At 45.5% G+C, this 24,173-nt stretch overlaps 2 protein-coding genes across 6 annotated transcripts in view; one reads left to right on the plus strand and one right to left on the minus strand.

Moving 5' to 3' along the window:
- Positions 1–260: 260 nt before the first annotated feature.
- The window catches only part of CYB561D2 (cytochrome b561 family member D2), a 42,908-nt gene continuing 18,995 nt past the window's right edge, over positions 261–24,173 (minus strand). The window contains exons 3-6 of one of the 5 annotated variants that reach the window (XM_069966580.1): positions 17,323–17,394; positions 2,325–2,455; positions 1,760–1,797; positions 261–1,230 (exon numbers count right to left, since the gene is read on the minus strand). In XM_069966580.1, coding sequence (XP_069822681.1) covers positions 727–1,230; positions 1,760–1,797; positions 2,325–2,451 — 669 coding nt within the window. In that variant the 5' untranslated portion in view covers positions 2,452–2,455; positions 17,323–17,394 and the 3' untranslated portion in view covers positions 261–726. Of the gene's footprint in view, positions 1,231–1,759; positions 1,798–2,225; positions 2,238–2,324; positions 2,456–3,004; positions 3,148–3,190; positions 3,273–17,322; positions 17,395–24,173 lie in introns of those variants that run through there. The other 4 variants (XM_069966581.1, XM_069966578.1, XM_069966579.1 and 1 more) reach the window with 4 other exon arrangements.
- Positions 3,310–15,657, plus strand: NPRL2 (NPR2 like, GATOR1 complex subunit). Its single transcript, XM_069966576.1, has 12 exons — positions 3,310–3,399; positions 6,038–6,114; positions 6,203–6,294; positions 7,567–7,735; positions 8,349–8,457; positions 8,530–8,666; positions 9,080–9,177; positions 10,117–10,153; positions 10,288–10,381; positions 14,024–14,141; positions 14,348–14,490; positions 15,559–15,657. The coding sequence occupies exons 1-12, from the start codon at positions 3,396–3,398 to the stop codon at positions 15,624–15,626; spliced, it is 1,146 nt and encodes a 381-aa protein (XP_069822677.1). The 5' UTR covers positions 3,310–3,395; the 3' UTR covers positions 15,627–15,657.

Raw genomic sequence — 24,173 nt, forward strand, 5'->3', positions numbered from 1 at the left:
TATTTTAGTCAGTATTATGGTCCTCATATTGCAACCAAAACCAGGAGTGCATTAAAAACACAGAAAGGATCTGTTCACACAATGGTGAAATTGAGTGGATGGCCGCCATATAACAGTAAATAACTTCCATTATTTCAATATAACAGCCGTTGTTTTAAAATAACAGCAAATATTTGCCATTAAATGGCGGCCATCCACTCAATTTCAACATTGTGTGAACAGAGCCTTTCTGTGTATTCAATCCACTCCTGGTTTTGGTTGCAATATAAGGACCACAATACTGACTGAAATATATGTAGTGTGGACCCAACCTAAGACTGTGTTTGGACACACTGAAGTTTTCTCACAGTACTGCAGCCTCTTCAAGGAAATGATGCAGTACCACAATTCAATGTAACATATGAGAGAACTGACCATAGGAGGACGTGTTCCTGCGGTACCCAGCACAGAGTGAGGACTGCTGATGGAGTCTGTGTCCTTTGCATTTATAGGCCTTTGAATTAACAAATAAAACAGTAAAACTGGGAATAAATACAAACTGGCCAACAGTAAAACTGCCCGACTTTCCCTTAGCAACCAATCACAGTGCAGGTTTTATTTTACCAGCACGGACTAATATAAAAGATGAGCTGTGATTGTTTTTTCTAGGAAAGCCGGCAAGTTTTGCTGCTGCTCTGTAGGAGTCTGAACAGTGTCCAGTTATGAAAAGCTTGTGTGTCCTCCATCTCAGGACTGGCTCCTTTTACGATACAGATAAGCATTACTGATTTGATTCATTACCACCAAACCAGTGAGAAGTGGGCAGAGGGCACAGATGTACCACAAGGCACCAGTGACATTGGCGCTGAACCACAAGGAACACATACCAAGAAACAGGCTGGTACATCCCAACAGGTATCCCAGCAGACCGGATGTGGCATGATACAGCTTACGGGTGGAAAGAGTCCAGCGCTGCACCAGCTTAGGGTACAGCAGAGTTATCCCACCACCATTTTGGATCAGGGCCCACACCACAGTGAGTAATCCTATCAGGCCATGCCAGGTGGAGAAGTGAGGCTTCTCATGTAAAATCTTGTTGTAGTAGATAGCACCTAGACCAAGGATAGCACAAAGGCAAGACAGGACCTGAAGAATCCAGTGCGCCTGTACCCGCACCTTACGGGAAAAAGATCGAAGCAGTGAGGAGTCAGGTGAGAAAACCAGGATGGCTTCTGTCATGAAGAAGGAGAACTGCAAAGAGAAAACAGGACAAACAACTTACATTACCGAGGATTCCTGATCTGTCCTCAAAATCAGATTACAGAGAGTCCCTATTATACAGAGCACAAAATTCTACAATTCATTGAAGGATTCCACTTATTTTCTTAAAAGGTAGAGGTCTGACTGCTGGAACAACCACCAGCTGATTATATGCAGAAACCTGATCCCTTATTCCCTCTAGCAAGAAAAAGATCCGCAGTCAAGCATATACCCTGCATGGTGGAACAGGTAAGGAATGCTTAAGACTGGACTACCTCTCTAATGGAGTTCTGGGCAACAGCTTGGCTCCAAAGAAAATATCTATACTAAGGCGTTGGAGCTGTGATGATAACATTCACTATGTCAGATTACTTCAGGTTAACATCAGCTGGAAGCTGAGCTATGACTGTCAAGCAAGCAGGGATAGAGATGGGAGGGAAAGCAAGGAGGCAAACAATCGAGCTCTGATCACAAGATATCCAGAATGAATGCTCTACATGTATCACCAGCAAGAACTCACCGCCAGGCTCATGAGGAATGGGTGCCAGGAAAACAGGGCTGCAAAGGAAGATGAAGGGTTAATACGAACTCTTTGTACACAACAGCTCATAAGACACCAGATAATGGACTCCATAACAGAACAGGTCTCACTTTCTGCTGCTTGAGAGGTGAATCTTATATATTGTTATCAGCAGCCTCTGTACAGTGAGCAGTGGTTGCTCTTACCACTCGCTCAGATAGAACCAGCAATACATTAGCAAACAATTCTTTTTTTCTGGAGTACCCCTTTAATTTAATTTATTGCCTGGGATCTGTATACATTTTAGGTGACTGAAGTAAAGGGATATTGCCATGATCTTCTATTTATTGGCTAACATGCGGATTGATGGGAGTCTGCTGGGACATCCACCTACTACTAAATACATGGGTTAGGGGCCCATTCTCTCACTATGGTGGCTTCTGAATGTTACCCATCAGATACGTACTTGTTCCAGGCTGGGACATCCACCTACTACTAAATACATGGGTTAGGGGCCCATTCTCTCTCTATGGTGGCTTCTGAATGTTACCCATCAGATACGTACTTGTTCCAGGCTGGGACACGCAGCTTATGTAAATGGTGAAAGCAAAGGCAGCGAGGTGAGCGGCGGCTCCAGATATGAGGCGCAGGGTGCGATGCAGGCGGGAGTCCGTGTCTGAGCTCTGAGCCATCTTCCTGCAGGGAAACACACAGCATTAGATTCTGCAGCCAACAAGGAACCATTTATCACAAAAATATCCACCAAGTCGTGATAGCCGGCGTCCATAGCAGATCATGGGCGCTCCCCAATACCTCACGGCCAGTGGTCATGTGACACCATCCTGGGAGCTGATGGCCCATGTACTGAACACTCTCCTGCTTGAATACTTCTCACAGCTGAGGGTTTGTTACAGTGGCATTCTGTCTATGAAAGCCTTTGTGAGCTGACCCCCCTGGACTCCAGACATGTCACCTGCACCGACACACTGTAACTGTATTACATCAGGAGAGGTTTGCAGTCTCTGCAGGGACACAAGAATGTTTCCATTCACTGACAGCAAGCAGCCACCTAGAGGATGGCAAGGAACTGAAACTCTGTCCAGAAGATGTATTCCCTATACAGTGACACAGCTTAGACTGCCTGTCATCTAGGTACACTCTGGGGCCCAGCAGGCTGACACACGATGATGAGGCGCCAGCCTGCTGGGAGTTGTAGTCCCGCCCCCCCTGAGGGGTCCACATTACCCGCTGTCACTAGTCTCTCATCCCTCCCGGTGAATCAGGGCGGCTGTGCGGGGCCCCGGGCCGCCTTCCAGTCTCAGCTTCCTGTCTCGATTACGATCATCGCTTTCTGTGTCTCTGTCACTTGCACCCTCAGCTACACCCCCCATTCTCCTGTCTGATTTGATGCAGCTCCTGCCAATCACCTACCAAGTCCTTCCCACCTCCAGCTTGTTCCGGGTTTGAATTTTGACTGAAAAATTTTGAAAGGTTGATAATTGACCAATGACAAATGAAGGGCGGGGCCACAATGGAACAGAGGCTTGGAACGCATCACGCTGTTTCCGGTCTGTGCATCACCTATGCTCTGGGATAGGGGCATTTCTGTGCGCTGCGGGAGGGGAGCAGCCTGAAGATGAGTGAGTACTGAGCATTGCTATGGATACAGGGGATAACAGTGCACCCCTCACTCTCACCACTCTCAGGAAAGTGTGCAGACAATGGCCATTCCACATATAGAGCTGGAGAAGCCATGGTACCCTGTGTGAATGCGGAGCCCCTACTGTGCCCAGTTATATATCAGTCAGGATACTCTACATCTCTCACATATGGCCAAAGGTTTTTTTTTTCCAATGGTAGACTCTTTAACCCTTTAAGGACGGGGCCAATTTTCGTTTTTGCGTTTTCGTTTTTTCCTCCTTGTGCTTAAAAGGCCATAGCACTTGCATTTTTCCACCTAGAAACCCACATGAGCCCTTATTTTTTTGCGTCACTCAATGAGATCGGCACTCGTTTTCTTTCGGCTGCTGCACCCGAAAACAAACGAGTGCCGAGCCAGGGACGGCGCCATCTTGGAGCGGTCCCTGGCCGGCAGCAGTAACGGAGATCGGAGGAGCGATCTCCCCCACTAGACACCAGGGATGTGCTGCGTCTGGTAATAGGATGCAGCTGTCATGTTTGACAGCTGCATCTGATTACTGTATTAGCGGGCACGGCGATTGGACTGTGCCCGCTAATACCCGCGGTCCCGGGCTACAAGGGGCATCCGAAACCACGGCGGTTCAGGCCGGGGTTGCCGCGCGGCCCCGCTCTGAACACTTCTTACGGGCACATGACGTACGGGTACGTCATGCATCCTTAAGAGGTTAAAGTGTGACTGTCGTATCATTTTTTTTTTTTTTTTTTGCAGAAATCAATAGTCCAGGCGATTATGAGAAACTTTGTAATTGGGTTTATTAGGCAAATATGCCATTATCTGCATTGAAAAAGAATGTCCCCCTGTCCCTCCTCTCTCTCATCTACTGCTCATTATCAGGAAATCTCGGCTATTTTACATCAGTCGGGCCCTGTGTAATCTATGGAGAGGGGAGGGGGGAGGAGAGAGATTAGTCGCCAGCAGAGAACAAAGGATTACACAACGGGAGCTGCATGAAAGCCGTATTCAGAGGTCAGTGCTGACTTCAGAGGAGATGGCCGCTGATGTAGCTGTAAATTAACTCTTTGTTGTCCTGTTTTGGTGCCTCATCTCCCTCCACCCCTTCCCTCTCCATAGAGAACAATGAAGACAGGAGGGAGAGCTTAAAACTGCTTTTTCATGATAAAATTGCATTTTTTGGCTAATAAACCCAATTACAAAGTTTTTTTAAATCACCTGTACTATTGATTTCTGGGGGGAAAAAAATTAAACGACAGTGACACTTTAAAATATAAATGGTGGGAAAAAAAATCTGTTGGAGCTAGCAAATTCCAGAGCACTGGTGCAGAACCAGCAAATGAGATGGGGGTGTAGGGTCTATATTACAGAGGAGGATAGTAGTAGATGATTGGCAGGGACAGCGGCGTGGAGGGCTTTGTGGGTGACAACTTGTTTGGAAAATTACAGAAACATATATAGGTTATCATGCACAAGACTGGAGAGCAGGAAGCGGCTATTTTGGTTATCATATGGCAAGAAGAAGTGTGACACTTAGCTTTATACAGCCCACATAACTATGATATCTGTGGAATCGGTGTAATAAATTACTAAAGAAAAAGCATTTGTTCTATCTTGCTAACATAATATCCTATAAGTGACAATAAGCTTATTATTAGTGTTATTATTAGCAACGTTAGCCGAACCGGAACGCTATGCATAGGTTTGATGCCGCCCTAGGGCTGCCAGGAAAACATGGATACAGTCTGTGGCTGGAGGAGGAGGGAGTAGTAGGGCCAGCAACTAATACATTTACTTTGCAGTCAGAGAGATGGGGGGGGGGGGGGGAGTAAGAGAGCAATGTCTGGCTCTTTCACCAATCAACCTTTCCACTTAGCTGCGACGTTTGCTCTACACAGATAATGGACCCAGAAGCGGTTGGCACTGTACTGTGTGTGGAGGCTGTCCTGGGATGCTGCAGCTCAGCTCCTATTGAAGTGAATGGCAGCAGAGCTGCAGTACCCCAGTGCCACCAATACACAGTGAACAGTGCGCATCTTCCAGCCCTGTTTACTGTGTTGTGGCGGTGGCTTTATTGAACAGCTGAATGATTGGGGTTCCAGGTGTTGGCACCCTGCTGATCAACAAATAATGGTTTGTCTTGAACATTAGGGCCCTTTTACACAGAAAGATTATCTGACAGATTATCTGCCTAAAATTTGAAGCCAAAACCAGGAATGGATTTGAAAAGAGGAGAAATCTCAGGCTTTCCTTTATTACCTGGTCTCTGTTTATAGTCCATTCCTGGCTTTGGCTTCAAATCTTTGGCAGATAATCTGTCAGATAATCTTTCCGTGTAAAAGGGCCCTAAGTCTCCAAACTGCGGTCCACCAGCTGTTCCAAAACTACAATTCCCACCATGCCCGGACAGCTAAAGCTTTGGACTTGGCTGTCCAGGCATGATGGGAAATGATGGGAAACAGCTGGAGGACCACAGTTTGGAGACCCATGGTCTTGAGGATAGGCCATCAATAATTTCAGTCCAGAAAACCGCTTTAACTGCAGCATTTCTATTAGGGTATTGGGAGAAGAGTTGACCACAACATGCCAATGCTTAGTGACAAATTCTTCTTTGGTGTCTGTAGTGATGTCCAGTCGGAGGATCGAGTGCATTTTCTTCAGTGAATTCCATCCAACCCTGGGACCCAAGATCAGATACCAGGTGAGTGGAATCGGTGCAGACCACCACTACTTCCCGAAACTATTGATTATGCCGTGGCAGAATGATGATGTCACTCTTGTATCGGCAGGTACCAGAGGAATACATCTCACGAGAGTTATTTGACACTGTCCAGGTTTATATAATCACCAAACCTGAGCTGCAGAACAAGCTGATTACTGTGTAAGTATAAAGGCTGTGGCTCCGAATCCTTACAAATGTCTTATATAAAACCTGAGGTGAGTAGGTCTGAGTGACTATCTGTGCATGGCCACCTTTACAACTCCCACATGGACTGTCCTAGCTGTAGGTTTTACCTTATTGTGCATCAATATTAGAGGATAGATATCTATCATCTTGTATCTAGGCAGATGCACTATTCAACAAACTGGGAAGCAGGGTTAACAACATCTGTGTAAACTGTTTGATTGTTTACATCAGTGCTTCTCAAACTTTTTCTACTGGAGCCCCACCCAACAGACCAAGAGGGTGCCTGGGCCTCACCAGACTGACCAAGAGGGTGCCTGGGCCTCACCATCTGTGGTGAAAGTCCATTTAAAAGCTGAAAATAATGCTAGGGCTGCCTTTCACCCATCTCCCAAGCTCTATATGCTAATAAAGCAAGTACAAAATAAATTACTAATGTTGCTAAAATTAAGTTTTTTGCAAACAGCAAAAAGACTGAGCAGATCATAGTTACTTTTGTGAAAACTGGCTCCCCAGCTGGGCCTCACCAACAACTAGGGGGTGCCTCACTGGGAAGGCCCGCCTCAGAGTTTGAGAAGCACTGGTTTAGATGGTCATACACTTTCAATAACTGTCAGACAAACATTTATTTAGCTAACAATTATCTCTACTGACCTTACAGAACAATAGTGGCGGGGGGTAAATATCCAATATGCCCAACCCTTCTCTCTTCTGACATCATCTGTCGTAGGAGATTTGGGTGGACACCATACACTTCAGACAGCAAGCTTGGCTGACTTTAGATTAAAGGGACCTGTCACCCCCCGTGCTGGGGTGACAGGCTCCTGAGCCCCCGCTACAGCCCCCTATACTCACCTGATTCCGCCGGGTCCCGCTTCTGGATCCGGTCGGGTCACAGAGATCTCAGCCGCTGCAGCCCGGCGCGCGCTGAGAGATTAGTCCAATGCTCATAGAGAATGACGGAGAGTCCAGCGCTCCGTCATTCTCTATGAGCGTTGGACTCCTCTCTCAGTGCGCGCATCGGGCTGCAGCGGCTGATATCTTCGTGACCCGACCGGATCCAGAAGCGGGACCCCGCGTGATCAGGTGAGTATAGGGGGCTGTAGCGGGGGGTCGGGAGCCTGTCACCCCGGCACGGGGGGTGACAGGTTCCCTTTTTACGGTGTATAGGTATCTTTACTCCACTTTTGCAGGTTTGGATATGAATGGCAACATAAACTTAGTTGGTTTCCTGTGTTGTTTTTGTAGCACTGCCATGGACAAGAAGCTGATTGGTTGCCCAGTGTGCATAGAGCACAAGAAGTATAGTCGAAACGCACTGCTCTTTAACCTGGGCTTTGTGTGTAACGCCAGAGCCAAGACATGTGCCCTGGAGCCGATCGTTAAGAAGCTTGCCGGATACCTCAAGACACTGGAGGTCTGTAACTCTTTAAGGGGTTTTCTACAGAAAATGCATCATGTTTATTCAAGTGCTGTGAGATTGGCATTGTATGCCCGGTCAGGTGTAGTCTGTGGCATGGCCATGCTGTCTATCTAGTTTTCATTAAAAAAAGGTGTAAGGCTCCATTTACACAGAAAGATTATCTGACAGATTATCTACCAAAGATTTGAAGCCAAAACCAGGAACAGACTATAAACAGAGATCATGTCATAAAGGAAAGCCTGAGATTTCTCCTCTTTTCAAAATCATTCCTGGCTTTGGCTTCAAATCTTTGGCAGATAATCTGTCAGATAATCTTTCTGTGTAAATGGACCCTAAAAGCTTAAATCTCCCAGCATTTCCTGATAGTTCAGTGTTCAGCAATCTGAGATGTGTAATCTTTACAGCAGATTCTGTATAGTATTCTAATGTGGGAACCAATTACCCCCTACATTATGAGATCTCCGCTGTTAGGTGGGCGTCTGTCCACAAGATTGCTGACTGTTTCCACTAACAAACGTTTGCCTCATGAAGATATATTGTAAATGTAGAATGTCGCTACTTGCTGAGTGATGTTTCATGTTTCTGCATTTCTGCTCTTTTGTTGCAGTTGGAGTCTGGTTTCATCTCTAATGAGGATAGTAAGCAGAGACTGGTGCCCATCATGAGTATCCTTCTGGAAGGGTTGAACTCTACTGGAGAATGCTCACTCCCTATAGGTACAGAATCAGGAGGCTTTCTATTTGCCATGGGCTGCTGCTCACTAATTATTCATTAATGTCTTCTTCCAGATGAAAGTAACACAATGCACCTCAAGGTGATAGAATTGCGTGCTGCACCCCCTACAGCCCAGGAGTATGATGTCCCAGTATTCACAGAAGACAAGGAGGATTTCTGTAATGCACAGTGGGATTTGACAACACAGCAGGTTAACCATCCACATACACTAATGTATTACTGAATATAAAAATAATGTGTGGTATTAGAGGATTTCCCTCTAACACGTGTTTCCCACTCAAGTATAAAGCCTTGAATGGGCACTGTCAGCTAAATAAATAGCTAGATACCCTATCGAATCACTAGAATCTGCAGGGGAAGCCTGCGGCTGATTGCTTCATTTCACTCCTCCTGCAGTTGGTACGGGTCTGAACACCAAGGCCCTAACTAATCAAAACAGTTTACATGTGTCTGGGGAATGTCTGTTATAGGTTTTTAGCACCAAAATTAACCCGCTGCATATGTGAAATCTGCCTGAAAGGATTTTGAACCTAGTGTAGTTTGTATGAGATTTAAAAAAAAAAAAATCTTATTCCCTTTTAAAAGTCTTATTTTCTCCTCTAGATTCTTCCATATATCGATGGTTTCCGCCACATACAAAAGATCTCCGCTGAGGCAGATGTGGAGCTGAACCTTGTGCGCATAGCAATACAGAACCTCATGTGAGTGCTCAGCAGGGGTAATTATCATTTATAGGGGGAGACATTAGAAAAGGTAATACATAAGGCTGGGAAATCCCTTTAATCTGATATTCGATAAATCAGAAAAAGCCAATCACAGGCCATAGCAGCGTCCTTTGTGAGCCAGTGATTGGTCGAGTGGGCAGGACCTGCGGCAACCTCTCGTTTCAGAAGCAGAAGGAAGACAGGAGCATCTGGGGACTGAAAGAAGTTGATTAGGAGCTGCAGAAGACCAGCTTTTTTCCATTTTTATGTAGCTCCAGCAATTTATAATAATAAAAAAAATTCCAGAGTACCCCTTTAAAGAAAACTTGGACCCAGGAAGGTAGCAGTACCCACAAGTGGTCTGAAGCCACAACCATATTGTGGGGATGATTTCCAAACAGTTTAATAGCCACCAACTACATGGAATAGGGCAAAAGCTTTGTGTAATACTCAGTGCAAGAATAAACAGAATAGTAGAGGGAATCCAACAAGTAGATCAAGGTAGACATAATAAAAAGTGAAGCAATCACATTTCCCTCTCATTATGATATGGGGTATGGGAATATAAAATAGGTTCGGTGATGATGCAGCCATTTTCAGGTTCATAATTTCTATTGTTACAAAACAAGGTAAAACTTTATTTCAGAAAAAGCATCAACTCAACAACGTGTCCTGGTACAGGGTTGATCTTAATTTTTGGTGGAAATGACATGGCTCCTTCCTGAAAAGTTGATTTGTCACCAACAAAGTAATCATTTGGATTTTTTTATGATTTCATAATTTCAACTTTATCTGGAAAAAAAATAATCTGCCAATAAATAAAATGGTTCTCTCTCATGTGGGGGCCATGTGATAATCCATTTTGTATTGATTGGATGTTAGTTTGTTATAATCGTGGCAGGATTTTGAATGTAATTTTTATCTTCCTGCTTCTAGGTATTATGGAGTGGTAACTTTAGTTTCCATCTTCCAGGTAAGTCTTGTATTTCTGGTTCTGTTGGCTTGTTTCATCTTTGGTTGTATGTGATCCAATCTCATATGCAGCCTGCTGGGATGGGAATTCTCCCATGATCTATGTATCATTGTCTCCTCATCTTTTCCTTGCAGTATTCCAATGTGTATTGTACCACACCACGAGTACAAGAGTTGATTCATGACAAGGCTCTGCAGGAGGAGTGCATCTCTTACATTAATAAACCAGGTGACACTTATCACAGTACTTCCTTGATGAGATGTCATGTGTGGGTAGAATGCATTTTTTTACTAGTTTTCCCCTCTGCAGGCTTCAATTTTTTTTTCAGTTGTTCCTGTGCTAGGCATACAGTTCACACACATAAAGAGGGGATCCTCCTCCTCTCAATCTCTATTGTACAGCTTCAGAAGTAGCAGAGGCATTGAGGACATACAGCAATACTGAGCAGTGTAAACTGTGTGGTGGGATTACCCCTGCAATCTCTCTTCAGTTTCTCTGCTTGCTTCAGGCTTTCTTTAGCTACTTCCTCCTTCCCCCTACCCTCTCCATAAGCATGAATGACAGCATACAACTGATCCCTCAGTAATCCCCTCCATTTTTCAGAGTGAATGATGAGCTTAGAGTAAGGTTAGTCAGAAAGGGGCCTCATAAGAGAGGAGAGAGAAGCTTTTTACCCTGATACATTACAAAGTGTCTTCTACTGTTTTCAGCCACGTTTATTGGAAATACAGTGACCATATAACTACAGTCATTTTCTCCCCAGACTAAATTGATTGATATCAGCAAACCAAGTAAGGAATCCCGGCACTCACGTTTTGCAATGAAGATATTGTGTTTAATTCACACATGTGGTTCGCTGCACGCGTTCTGACCAGAAGGTCTTTATCAACAATCAAGGTCTTTATCAACTGTTGATAAAGACCTTATGGTCAAGAATGCGTGCAGCGAACCACACGTGTGAATAAAACACAATTTCTTCATTGCAAAACGTGAGTGCCGGGATTTGGATTACTACTGTTTCCCCGGGCACCTCGGCTACTGGTGTGCCAATCGTTGGTTACTACTTGATATTGGCAAACAATAGACTTATTAAACTTTGCTGCACTCAGCCTCTCACCTTTAATTGCTTCATGATATAGTTAGGGCCCTATTACACAAAGCTGTGATCTGCTGAATCAGGCCAATTCAGCAGATTATCGCTTCCTGTAATAAAGACAACGATCAGCTGATGGCAGTGATCATCGGCTGATCGTGTCTTTAGGTCTTAAATCTAAAGGTCTAAAATCTTTGGTTGCCAAGCTCACGTTGCTACAATTAATAGCACGTGGCGGACGGCTGGTGACTCTGTAAGGAAAAAATAATAAACTATACATACTAGGGCTGGGCGGTATACCGTGAAAATACCGATACCGTCCCTGGCGTCGGTAAACCGACCTCAACTTTGCCAGGGCGGTATTTGCGGTATTTCTCCTCCGCCCCCTCAGCTCCCCAGTGTCCCCGCCCCCAACCTGCCTGGGATTCCAGCCAGGGCGCACATTTACTATTGAGGCAGGTGACCTCCCATCCCCTGCCCTGCAGCAGTCTGACATTTGGCAGCAGCCCATCGCCTCCCATCTCCTCTCACCCTGAACAGTGGCTGACCCGCTCCTCATACCTGGCAGACACGCGGCATTCCCGGCCGCCCCCGCCACTCACTCCGGAAGAGCCGACCCGCTCTTCATAACCAGCACTGAGTTCACACGCAGCCCTCCTGGCCGCACACACCCGCAGGTTCCCGGTCTCTGGAGAAGGAAGTTGCAGGGACCGGGGGATCGTGTGATGGATGGCGTCACTGTGGGTGGTGAAGCTGTATAGCGGGATCGGGGGTCTGCACTGCGCCCCCACATCCCACTATACAGCCCCAGCGCAGCGACGCCATCTATCACACGATCCCCCGGTCCCTGCAACCTCCTTCTCCAGAGACCGGGAACCTGCGGGTGTGTGCGGCCAGGAGGGCTGCGTGTGAACTTAGTGCTGGTTATGAAGAACGGGTCGGCGACTGTCAGAAATGCCGCAGGTGTGTCGGGTATGAGGAGCAGGTCAGCGACTGTTCGGGAGGGGGGGGGGGAGGAGGTGGCAGCCGTGAGGGCCAAGTGTGTGCCAGTGCTGTATCTTCTCCCTAGTGACAAGGGAGAAGATACAGTTTATATCACCCCCAGCTTCTGCCCCCCCCCTTCTGCCTAGATCTCCCCCAGCTTCTACCCCCCCCCTTCTGCCTAGATCTCCCCCAGCTTCTACCCCCCCTTCTGCCTAGATCTCCCCAGCTTCTGCCCCCCCCTTTCTGCCCAGATCACCCCCAGCTTCTGCCCCCCCCCTTCTGCCTAGATCACCCCCAGCTTCTGCCCCCCCCTTTCTGCCCAGATCACCCCCAGCTGCTGCCACCCTGCCCCAGTTCTAATTGCAGTCCCCCTTGCCCCCGCTTCAGCTGCCCCCTCTTCTATTTGATGTGCTGCCAGAGGTTGGGGGGCTCATACAAAATTCATGGGGCCCCATGTATTTTTTTTATTTTTTTTGCTATGGGGTGTCATGAATCCTAGCTATGCCCCTGCTCCACCCCCAGCTGTCTTTTGTGATCCTCTAAGGGTGTATTTACACAGAGATTTATCTGACAGATCTGATGGATTTAAAAAGAGGAGAAATCTCAGGCTTTGCTTTATGACCTGATCCTTGTTTATAGTCTGTTCTTGGCTTTGGCTTCAAAGATCTGTCAGTTAAATTTGCCTGTGTAAACGCACCATTAGACACATGAATGCTCAGCTTAGCTGAGTGTGCATGTGTTTTTAATGTAGAACCTGCATAGCTGTATACCTGTGTATACACGTCTTGTAGTGTGTACATACATATATAATACTGCCACTACAGGACGTTTATATACGGGTATACAGCTATACACACTACAGGATGTGTATATACTGGTATACAGCTATGTACGCACTACAGGACATGCATACACAGGTATACAGCTATGTAGTACATAGCGCTATACCTGTATATACACGTCCTGTACTTGGTACATTGCTGTATACCCGTATATACATGTCCTATTGTAGCTGTATACCTGTATATACATGTCCAGGTTCTCTGAGACCCCCTAATTATAATAACAAATAATGACAATAGACTAAATGGCTCATCCTTGTGTTGCTGCTCAGTGAGTTACTTTTTTTTTACTCTATTAAAACAAAATATCCCCAGGTTGGCACGGTTAAGTGGGTGTGGCTTGCAGAAGGGTGTGGCTTACCTAAGGGGCGTGTCATAATTATCATTCAGTTATCGTTACCCCGGCTACATGTACGATTAACCGCGATAATGATTTAGGTCAATATCGCCCAGCCCTAATACATACCTCTCTGTGCTCCTTGATGTCCTGCTAGCTTCGGCCCACTCCCGGCAGTGTCTGAAGTGACAGGCCGCCCAGTCAGTCTCTGGGACAGTGCCACGGCCAGAGATGGTCTGTCACTTCAGACACTGCAGAGAGCGGGCTGAAGTAAGCAGGACATCAAGGAGCATGGAGAGGTATGTATAGTTTATTATACACAGACATCGCTAATGATATATACAACCCTTGCTGCACAATTATCAGGTTCAGTAAGCGAGCGCCATTCCAGCAGAACGGTGCTCGCTTCCACCAAGTCATTGGGACGTGTAATACAGCCTATAGTAATTTACACCTCACAGCAAGCCCTACAGCCTTTCTAGATACCAATGGATGATATTTTAGTTTTCCATGACCAAGTTACTCATCCACTTGGTTCTGCCACACAGTTAGCTCTCTAATTCTTCATTGCTCCATGTCACATCTGTCACTTGTCTGACTGATCATTTTCTTAGGTCTCAAGCGGCCAAGTCTCCGTGATGTTTTCCAGCTGTACTGTGGCCTCAGTCCTGGCACTACTGTCAGAGATCTTATTGCCCGACATACACAGCAGCTACAGAGGGTGGATGAGAGGTCAGTGTGTTATACATCTTGTTGAAAATACTACACTGTACATACTCCCCAACAGTAACACATCAAGAAACTCCACTGGTTTAGTATCTATAAAATACAGTAAGCATCCAGAGAGATGGGGTTCTGCATTGAAGAGAGGATGCTATGGAAACATCTTTTGTGCAACCTTGCTGATGTAACCTGTACTTTATATTGTGTGAATACAGGAAACTCATTCAGTTTGGGCTGATGAAGAAGCTGATCCGAAGACTCCAGAAATACCCTGTAAAAGTGTCCCGTGATGAGCGTAGCCCACCTGCTCGCCTCTATACAGGAAGCCACAGCTATGACGAGATTTGCTGCAAGACAGGTACCGGTCCCCAGTGTCCCCAGATAAGGGGCAATATCCTAGAGAATTTCAGTTTTTTTTTTTTTTTAAATTGTTGCTGGTGTTGAGTAAACTTGCCAAGCGTTAGGGTTCGGCATTTGACTCCTGCTGCTTGGAGAAGTTGGTTGCATCCACAGAGCTGCCAGGAAAACATGGATACATCATATGGCAGTATCCATGTTTTCCACGACTCCCTAGGGCTGCAACCAACTTCTCCAGGCACTGGGAGTCAAATGCCAAGGTTTCGGTTAAACCTGAATGTTTGCTCAGCACCAGTTGTTATATATTACCCCCCCCTCCCCCCCCCCCAAAAAAAGTTGACCGCATCCAGTCAGGAGTTTTGTCATTAAAAAACGTATACGTTTTTATTCCTCTATACAGTAAAGTGTTTTGTTTAAGGCCCCGTTCCCACTGAGCAAAGGTAGCAGAATTCCACGACGGAATTGTCCGCCGCGGAATGCCGTTAGCCTCCCGCTCATAATGGGAGTCTATGGGAGGCGCGCGCTCCTGCTCTGTACGCGCTGAAGAATGAACATGTTCATTCTTCAGCGCGTACAGAGCAGGAGCGCGCGCCTCCCAAAGACTCCCATTATGAGCGGGAGGCTTACGGCATTCCGCGGCGGACAATTCCGCTACGTTTACTCAGTGGGAACGGGGCCTTAAGCTTCATAAATACTTCTTAGAGGTCGAAAAGTTGTGCTTTGTTTTTGCATTTTTGAAGAATGCCTGGCTGGATGCTATTACCTGGACTGGACTCAGTGACTTTACATCCTCATTCACAGTGCGCAGTTGACAAAGGCTGTATTCAGCAGAAACATTGAACTAAAAACTAAAAACTTCTACAAGGATATTTCTCATATATGGTGCTGTTGCTGAACAGCAGTTTTTTTGTGGGTGTTGCAGGGGTCAGCAGAGAACCCCCCCCCCCCCCCAGGCAGTAAGTAGCAGGTGCTGCTTTCACCATGTTTTCTTTGTCCCTGGCATCTCTTGTGTCCCCTTCTTTCTGCTGCAGGGTTGGTGATTGTTAATGTGGTGTCTGTGTTATCCCAGGTATGAGTTATCGAGAGCTGGATGAAAGACTGGACACTGACTCCAACATCATTGTGTGTATGAAGTAATGGGAGCAGAAGTTACCCGACCAGGAGAAACTCCGGAGTAGATGATGCCTCACTCTGGATAACAACCCTAATGACAGACTCTGAATGACACAATGGCTTTCAGCTTTGAATTTATTTTTGTACATATGTTCAGATGGTTACAGATGTGTGAGGCCTTACACACCCAAGTGAAAAATGGGTGAATCTTCAGAGACACTAAACACTTTGAAAAGACATGCAGGATACTTATACAGAGCTGTGAATGCCAAAAACAGGAGTCTAAAGGCTGCCATAATGTTATGCCGAGGTTAGAGACTAAGGGTATTTTTACACATGCTGTTTTTGAAGCAAAAACTGGACGTGAATTAGCCATTTAGCAACCATCAATATGGCTTTTTATGGTGTTCACTAACCGTTTTTATTCCTGCTCAAACTGCTTTTTTTTGGTGGGGCAGGAAAGCCCAGCATTGGTCTTTGCTGCCAGATATTGCAGGAGCTTGACTGTCTTATTACAGTTGGGCTCTTAGTTTTACTACCAGCAACAGCGAAACTCTGATCCTGCATGTTTAATGCATTTGATTTTGTGGTCAAATTACCACAGCATTTAAGTGGTTACTGGGTTATCTCTCACCTTGCAAAGGCTTCCAGCTGTGCCTCCAAGATGGCTTAAGAGCTTGCCTCTGCATCATACTGACATACCTAATACATTACACTACAGTAGCAACTGAGTGAGAGATCACAAGTCAAAGTTCCCCTGTGGGACTAAGGAAAATAAAGTTCTATAAAATACAATGATCTCAGAAAATACAAGATATCTGCAGCTTCATGGAGTGATTGGGTTGAATTTTGTCAACCTTAGAGATGATCTATCTTGCTGGCACTGCCTGGGATCTAACCCGACACAGTCTCTCCCATGGGGAGTGGCCCTGTGTTCCTATGGCAAACACAGAATGGTTTGCATAGTACAGTATTTTTGCTGTACATCTACATTGCCATAATAATATCTCTGTCACTCGCCCCACTGCCTTGTTTTGGGGCTTAAAAGAGAGGGAAAAACTATGGGAACTGAAGTCTCTGTGTCCTTCTCTGGTCCCTGATAAACTGTTGGAGGAATTCCTGGCCACTGCCTGGTGGAGTGAGGAGGACCGTGCTGAGGTAAGGAGAGCAGACCTGTTCTCGTCTTGCTGGAAACAAAATAAATAAATATTCCTCTTAAAAGACCAGAAACAAAAAAAAAAACGGTCAAAAAGTTATATGTACCCAAAAATTGTACCAATAAAATTAAAGGGACAATTGTATTCTTAAATCACATCTTTCATTTTGCCATAAAATGTACAAAGAAATGGAACAAAATAATTTGTGGAGTTTTATTTTTACAGTGTGCATGAGATTGTAAAACTGACATTTTATTTGTATTCTTTGGGTCACTACGATTACAATGATACCTAACCTATAATACTTTTTTTTTTTTTTTACTTCTTAAAAAAATGGTTTTATTTTGTGGTGCAATGTGTCAGAAAAGCCTTCCCAAGTTCCTGAAATGCTGAGGGGTATAACATCTCTTCACTCCCCCTCTCATCCCTGACTGCTTAACTGACAGTCATCTTCCATCACTAAGCCCTTCTTCCAAATCTCGTACCTGTAGACACCTCCCCCCAGGTATGTGTGTGTGTGTGTGTGTGTGTGTGTGTGTGTGGGGTGGGGGGGGGGGTCTTACCTGAAATATGAAAGAATCTCCCTCTCTAAAGTACATGATGGAGAAAACAAGATGACAGAACTTCATAGTTGTCTGGGCAAAGTAAAAAAAAAAAATGTTGGTCAGCAGGGGGTGCTGTAAACATAATATATGTCACTTACCCATCCTGACCAGCGCACCTGTATCTGTTTCACTCCTGGTTTTGTTTGAAAATACTGACCCATAATACTAAATTTGAACCAAGCCTTAGGGTCTTAGAACTGACATGTCAATTCTTTGGGCAGACAACAGATTGAGCTTCACCATATCATTGAGTCAATGGGACAGGCAGAGCTCCGCCACGCAAACTCCGCTTGAAATTTCCACTCAAATTTCATAGTGGGAACATACCCTAAGGAAGGAACTGCTTCTCTTATCCATTTTGCGGATGGAATATGTCAATTGAAGTTTATGGAGAGGGATTACAATTCTGATGCATCTGTATTTTGTCAGTGCTTTCATTTATGTTGCATATATTTTTTAAAGTGTATCTGAATTTCCTGTCATCCCATCAGGTGTAATACTAATGCAATTTCATGTGTAATATGTCCCTATTTTGTATCCATATGCATGTGTGAACAGATGGATCAGATTAGACTAGCCAAATCCATTACTGGCTTTGGCTTCAATAAGTACAAAAATGGTGCGTGGCTAATCCATAAATGTTAGCTCTGCCCAAAAGACTCCAACAGTTAAAGGCAGAAAAAAGTTAAAACATTTATTAAAAGTGCACAATATTTATGCGTTTCGAGGAACAAAGGTCCTATTCTGATAAAGAGGACCTTTGTTCCTCAAAACATGTAAATATGGTGCACTTTTAATAAATGTTTTAACTTTTTTCTGCCTCTAACTGTTGGAGTCTTGGGCAGCACTTACATTTATGGATTAGCCATGCACCATTTTTGTACTTAGACTAGTCTTACGGGCCCCTACCTGGGAACATCCCATTTGGACTATCCTAGTTGGCTTGCAGCCCTGCACTCTCCACCAAAACACCATATCCTGGCATGTAAAGCCCAAGGGGGCTTGAAGGTTAGCATCCCATCAGCCCCTTGCACTATTATTTGACTTATTTGTACAGTATCAAACAAGATGCTGCTGCCTGGCCTTATTTTCCCCTTGTCTAGTAATGGATTTGAGGAGAGTAGAAATCTCAGTCTTTCCTGACCTTTTCTCTGTTTATAGTCTGTTCCTGGCTTTTGCTTCAATAATCTTTCAGATGAATCAGTCTGTGTAAAAGGACTGTAAAGGTCTCTGATTATTGACTGAATGAGCATTCATAGAAACTCTCATTTCCAATAACTGGCCTTTGTAAAAGGGCCATTGATCAGCTGACAAACGAGAAGCAAAAATTATTATGTTAATTTGTTTTCCCTAAGTACCATTGGCATCACAACGATAGGGGTATTTTCGCCCCTGCGAGCCCCTGGGACGAAGGAATTTTTAATGAAAACAATAGTAAAGCTTTATTAATCCCTCCTACAGGAAGTATAAATAAGCCCCCCCCCCACACACACCTCAGTCATTTACAAGAACAACAAAATAGGGAGGGAGACTTGTGATGCCAATGGTACTTAGGGAAAACAAATTAACATAATAATTTTTGCTTCCCTTACGTCCCATTGGCATCACAACGATAGGGGAACTAGCAAGTAATATCCCCAGAGGGTGGGTTGTCTGATACAGCTGCATTAAGAACTGACCTAGGAAAAGCCGTTCTCGCAGAAAGATTGGTATCTATTCTGTAATGTTTAACAAAAGTGGATAAGGATGACCAAGACGCAGCTTGGCATATATTTTCCAGAGATACCGAGGACCGTTCCGCCCAACTAGAGGCAACCGCTCTAGTGGAATGCGCCCTGGTAAATAAAGGCGGTGTCTTACCCGCCGAGGAGTAAGATAATTCAATGGCCTCACATATCCACCTTGATATGGAAGGCTTAGAAGCTTTTTTGCCCTTGTTCTTCCCTGCAAATAAAATCAACAAATTTTCCTCCTTCCTTATTGAACTAGTTCTGTCCAGATATATTCTTAGAGTTCTAGGAACATCTAAAAGGGAAAAATCAACATCCTGATGGGCTGGATTCGAAGGAGAAAATACAGGAAGAACAATAGGTTCGTTAATGTTAACGAATGAAGCAACCTTGGGTAGAAATCCAGGTAAAAATCTTAGAATCACCTTGTCTTGGAGAAAAGTGATGTACGGAGTAGTTGAGCCCAGAGCCTGAAGCTCCCCGACACGCTTGGCAGAAGTAAGGGCCAAAAGCAGTGTACATTTTAAGGTTAGGAATTTAATTTCTACCTCCTCCAGGGGTTCAAATGGTTGGAGACATAAACACCTGAGGACGAAAGAAAGATCCCAGGAGTCGACATACCTGTCTACCCTGGGTCTTAATCTCGTGATAGCTTTCACAAAATTTTTTACCTCAGTTATTTGAAAAAGTCTAGAGTTCAGATGTGCAGATAAAGCTGCTATCTGGACCTTAATGGACCCTGGAGTAAGACCTTTGTCAAACCCCTCTTGTAAAAACTCTAAGAGTTGAGGAGTAGAAGGTTTAGAAGAACACCATCCTTTATCTGTACACCAAGCCTGGAATATTCTCCAAATGCGCGCGTATGAAGCGTTTGTGGAGTCGCTGCGTGCATGGGATAGAGTTCGGAGAACAGTCTCTGAAAAAGTTTCAGGACCTAATAAGGTCCTCTCAGTCTCCAGGCCGTGAGGTTGAGGCTGGCTAGATCCTGACACAGATGTTGTCCCTGAGATATCAGGTCGTGATGTAACGGTAGTCTCCAGAACTCGCCCCTGCTCATGTTCATGAGCAGGGTGAACCAAGATCTCTTCGGCCAAAACGGCGTAATTATGATCACTGACGCTTGGTCCAACCTGATCTTCACCAGAACTCTGGGGATCATTGATATGGGCGGAAAGATGTATGCCATCTGGAAATTCCATGGAATTGACATCGCATCCACCGTCGTTGGCTGGTCGGCTGAGTACAGGGAGCAAAAGTTCCTCAGTTTGGCATTGTTTGTTGATGCCATGAGATCTATCTGAGGAACTCCCCATCTTTCGGTTAACTGCAGGAACACCTTCCTCGAAAGCGACCATTCCCCTGGCACTGTTAGTCCCCGACTCAAACGATCTGCCAGAGTGTTGTGAATACCTCTGATATGAAGGGCAGATAGTTTGGCTAACCGGGGTTCCGCCCATTTGAAGATGTACTCCACTTCCCTGAGAAGTAGAGGTGACTTGGTACCTCCCTGCTTGTTGATATAGGCGACACAAGCAGTGTTGTCCGTCCTGATCCTTACCGCCTTCTGTAACAGCTTTGGAGCGAAGTGTAGAAGGGCTAGATAAATAGCCCTGAGTTCCCGTACGTTTGATGGAAGGGATGACTCCTGGATATTCCATGTCCCTGACGCAGTACTCTCTTCTAGATGTGCACCCCATCCCGAACCTGAAGCGTCTGTGGTGATCGTGATCCACTGGGGTTCGGTTATGGAGGCTCCATGCTTCACCTGTCTCCACCATGTTAGAGACTGTCGAGTTTCCGTCGATAGGACATGAATAGTATCCAAGTCTTCTAGGCTCCGGTTCCATTTCGTCAGGACTTCTCTCTGGAGGTACCTCATATGCCATAGTGCCCATGGAACTGCCTCTGTGGCTGACGAAAGGAGTCCCAGGAATCTCATTAGGGTCCGAAGAGACACCTGACGCGGAGGAATGAGAAACTGGGCTCCCCTCTGTATACGTACCAGCCTGGGTGTTGAGAGGAACAGCTTCATCTGCGTGGAATCTATGATGAAACCCAAAAAAGTCTTTATTTTGGATGGCACCAATTCTGACTTCTCCTGGTTGATCAGCCACCCTAACTGCTGAAGGATGTCCAAGACATAATTCAGCTGAAAGCTCAGAAGACTCTGAGTCTGAGCCATAATCAACCAGTCGTCTAGATAGGGAATGATCTTTATTCCCTGAAGTCTGAAGATAACCATCATGGCCGACACTACCTTTGTGAACACAAAGGGGGCCGATGTTATGCCGAAGGGAAGAACCTTGAACTGAAGATGTCTTACCTTCCCTTGTAGCTGGATGGCAATCCTCAGATATTTTCTGTGCGCTGGCAGAATAGGTATGTGGAGGTATGCGTCCTGGAGGTCTATTGATACCATAAAGTCGCCCTCCTGGAGGACGGTTTTTACGGATCTGATATTTTCCATGCGAAATCTCTTTTTTATCATGAACCCGTTTAAGTAACGCAGATCGATAATAAGCCTCCACTTTCCGGACGGCTTTGGTACGAGAAAAATCGGAGAGTATACTCCCAGACCGACGTCTGACAGAGGGACTTCCTCCAGGGCTTCTATGTCCAATAGGTGAAAGATTTCTTTCTCTATAACGGGATGTTTGACCGGGCCTAAATGATGCGACACCAGAAACCTTGGGGGGGGAGGAAGAAACAAAGGAAGCACATAACCACTTTGAATAATGCTTATTACCCACATATCCTTTATTAATTTTTTCCAGGCGGGAAGAAACATAGTGAGACGCCCCCCCACAGGTATGCCTCTGGCGTCAGAAATCCGGCTTCTTGGCAGAATCCTTTTGCTGCTTGCCTGTACCTCTTCTATTATAGTATCTTCCTCTTCCTCGGGATTGATAACGACTCTTTCCACGCTGAGGAGATCTGCCTCTACGAAAGGATCCGCGAGGTTTCTTATACGAACCACCGACGTAAGAAAGGGGTAATGACTTACCCTTCTTGTCCGACATTTCCTCCATAATTTTATCCAACTCTGATCCAAAAAGTCGTCCCGGCTGATACTCCAAATTACACAGCTGGAATTTAGAGTTGGAATCGCCAGCCCATGGCCTTAACCATAGGGCCCGGCGACCAGCAGTTGACAGGGCCATAGATTTAGCTGCCAAGCGGGTCTCCTGCGAAGCTGCGTCGCATAAAAAATCAACCCCCATGTTGACTTTTTTGAATGAACGGAGGACCTTGTCCCGGTTCACTCCCGACTCAAGATCCTCCTGCACCTTAGCCAACCATCTTCTAAGGCTTCTGGATACTTCAAATGCCGATATAGCAACTGCCCCTTGGGCAGCTGCGGCTGTGTATGATCTTTTAAAGGCTACTTCAATTCTCCTATCCATTGGATCTTTGAGATTCGAACCATCATCAGCGGGCAAGACCGTATTCTTAGACAATTTGGCTATGGCAGTATCTACTTTAGGAGGATCGGCCCAATCCTTGCATTGGTCCTCCTTGAGGACATACAAGGTTTTAAACTTTTTACTTAGAACCGGAGCTTTCTCCGGTTTCTTCCACTCAGTAAAGAGCATAGACATGGATGTTTCCCCAATAGAAAAAGCCCTAGGCTTTCTCGAAGCTGAGGCTACGTCCTCGATTTCTTCAGGGTGAATTTCAGCCTGAACAGCTCTGCGTAGCTTGTAGATGCTGTCCATAGGGAAATAACCCTTGAAAATCTCCTTTTCATCCTCAGAAGGTGAAGATGAATCAGAAGAGGAGGAAGACCCCACTTCATCTATCACCTTAAATTCTGACCCCTAGGGTAAAAAAACATAGCTTAGCTAGGGTAATAATCCCTGCTGTGCACCCAAATAATATATACTCACAGGCTGTGAGGCAGAAGGTGAAATGCTACGCTTAGACTTCTTCTTATGACGGCAGTCCCTATTAGCAAGGGATTTCTCTACATAATCCTTCACCCAAATTACCACATCCTGAGTATCAGGTTCTCCAGTACTTTTTGGGCGGCATGAAGTACAACGTACTGTAATACACATATGAATAGATAAGACATCATGAATATGAACAAAATTGGAACCTTATGGTTGATAGTAGTGCGTACGATATTCGTATCCATCCGGCAAAGGATTTTCGCAATCAGCACAGACCAGATGTTTGCGCTTGGAGGTTCTTTTACCCGACGGGCTAGTTTCCATAGCGGACATCTAATAACAGAAAGGTTACATCAGAAATAAAAAACCCATATAAGTACAGGCCTTGCCTGAACTAACATAGGGTGTCATACCCTGAAGCAGCCACTAGATGGCAGCAGAGTACTTACATTCCAAATAGACTGCAGGAGTCTCAAGACAGAGAACACAGCGGCGCTGGAGCACAGTCACACACAATGTATCTTAGGTAGGACTCAGGAGTCAGACCTAGTCCTACCTGAATGAAGAGTCCCATTTAAATGGGATGGAGCCTGGCAGCGAGGCCGCCGCCGCCGCCGCTCGGGCCGGCCACTTCCGGCCCTCCTGATGACGTCTGTTACCTGCGCCGCATCAGTGGAACGCATGTGGAACGCATGCGCATGCGCAGTCGATAGTACGCTCGCTGATGACGCTGATGACGCAACCAAGATGGCTACCGTAAGCCGGACGCTCCTGCCCCACACTGGAACAGAAGATCTGTACAATTGTACCATCATCAGCGGGCCCCGAACAAGAAAAATGGCCTAACTACATGCAGGAACCAGGTAACTGGGTCCTGCCTCTTAAAGGAATAAACCCACTACATAGTAAAAGGAGGGAGCAAGGTCCACTGGAGCTAGTCACTAGGACGAAGAAAAAGACTGAGGTGTGTGTGGGGGGGGGGGCTTATTTATACTTCCTGTAGGAGGGATTAATAAAGCTTTACTATTGTTTTCATTAAAAATTCCTTCGTCCCAGGGGCTCGCAGGGGCGAAAATACCCCTATCGTTGTGATGCCAATGGGACGTAAGGGAAAATGTTTGTTCGTCGACTTATCAAATGCTTTGTGCAGGCAGTTAAATCATCAGTCTTGCATAACTCTGTAAAG

This window comes from Dendropsophus ebraccatus, chromosome 4, assembly GCF_027789765.1.
Source record: "Dendropsophus ebraccatus isolate aDenEbr1 chromosome 4, aDenEbr1.pat, whole genome shotgun sequence".
NCBI lineage: Eukaryota > Metazoa > Chordata > Amphibia > Anura > Hylidae > Dendropsophus > Dendropsophus ebraccatus.

Bases quoted from the DNA above. Each gene is read 5' to 3' on its own strand.
- NPRL2 (XM_069966576.1), top strand. The intron at 6,295-7,566 runs GTAAGTATAAAG...TTGTTTTTGTAG, and splicing joins CAGAACAAGCTGATTACTGT to CACTGCCATGGACAAGAAGC. The intron at 8,458-8,529 runs GTACAGAATCAG...GTCTTCTTCCAG, and splicing joins AGAATGCTCACTCCCTATAG to ATGAAAGTAACACAATGCAC.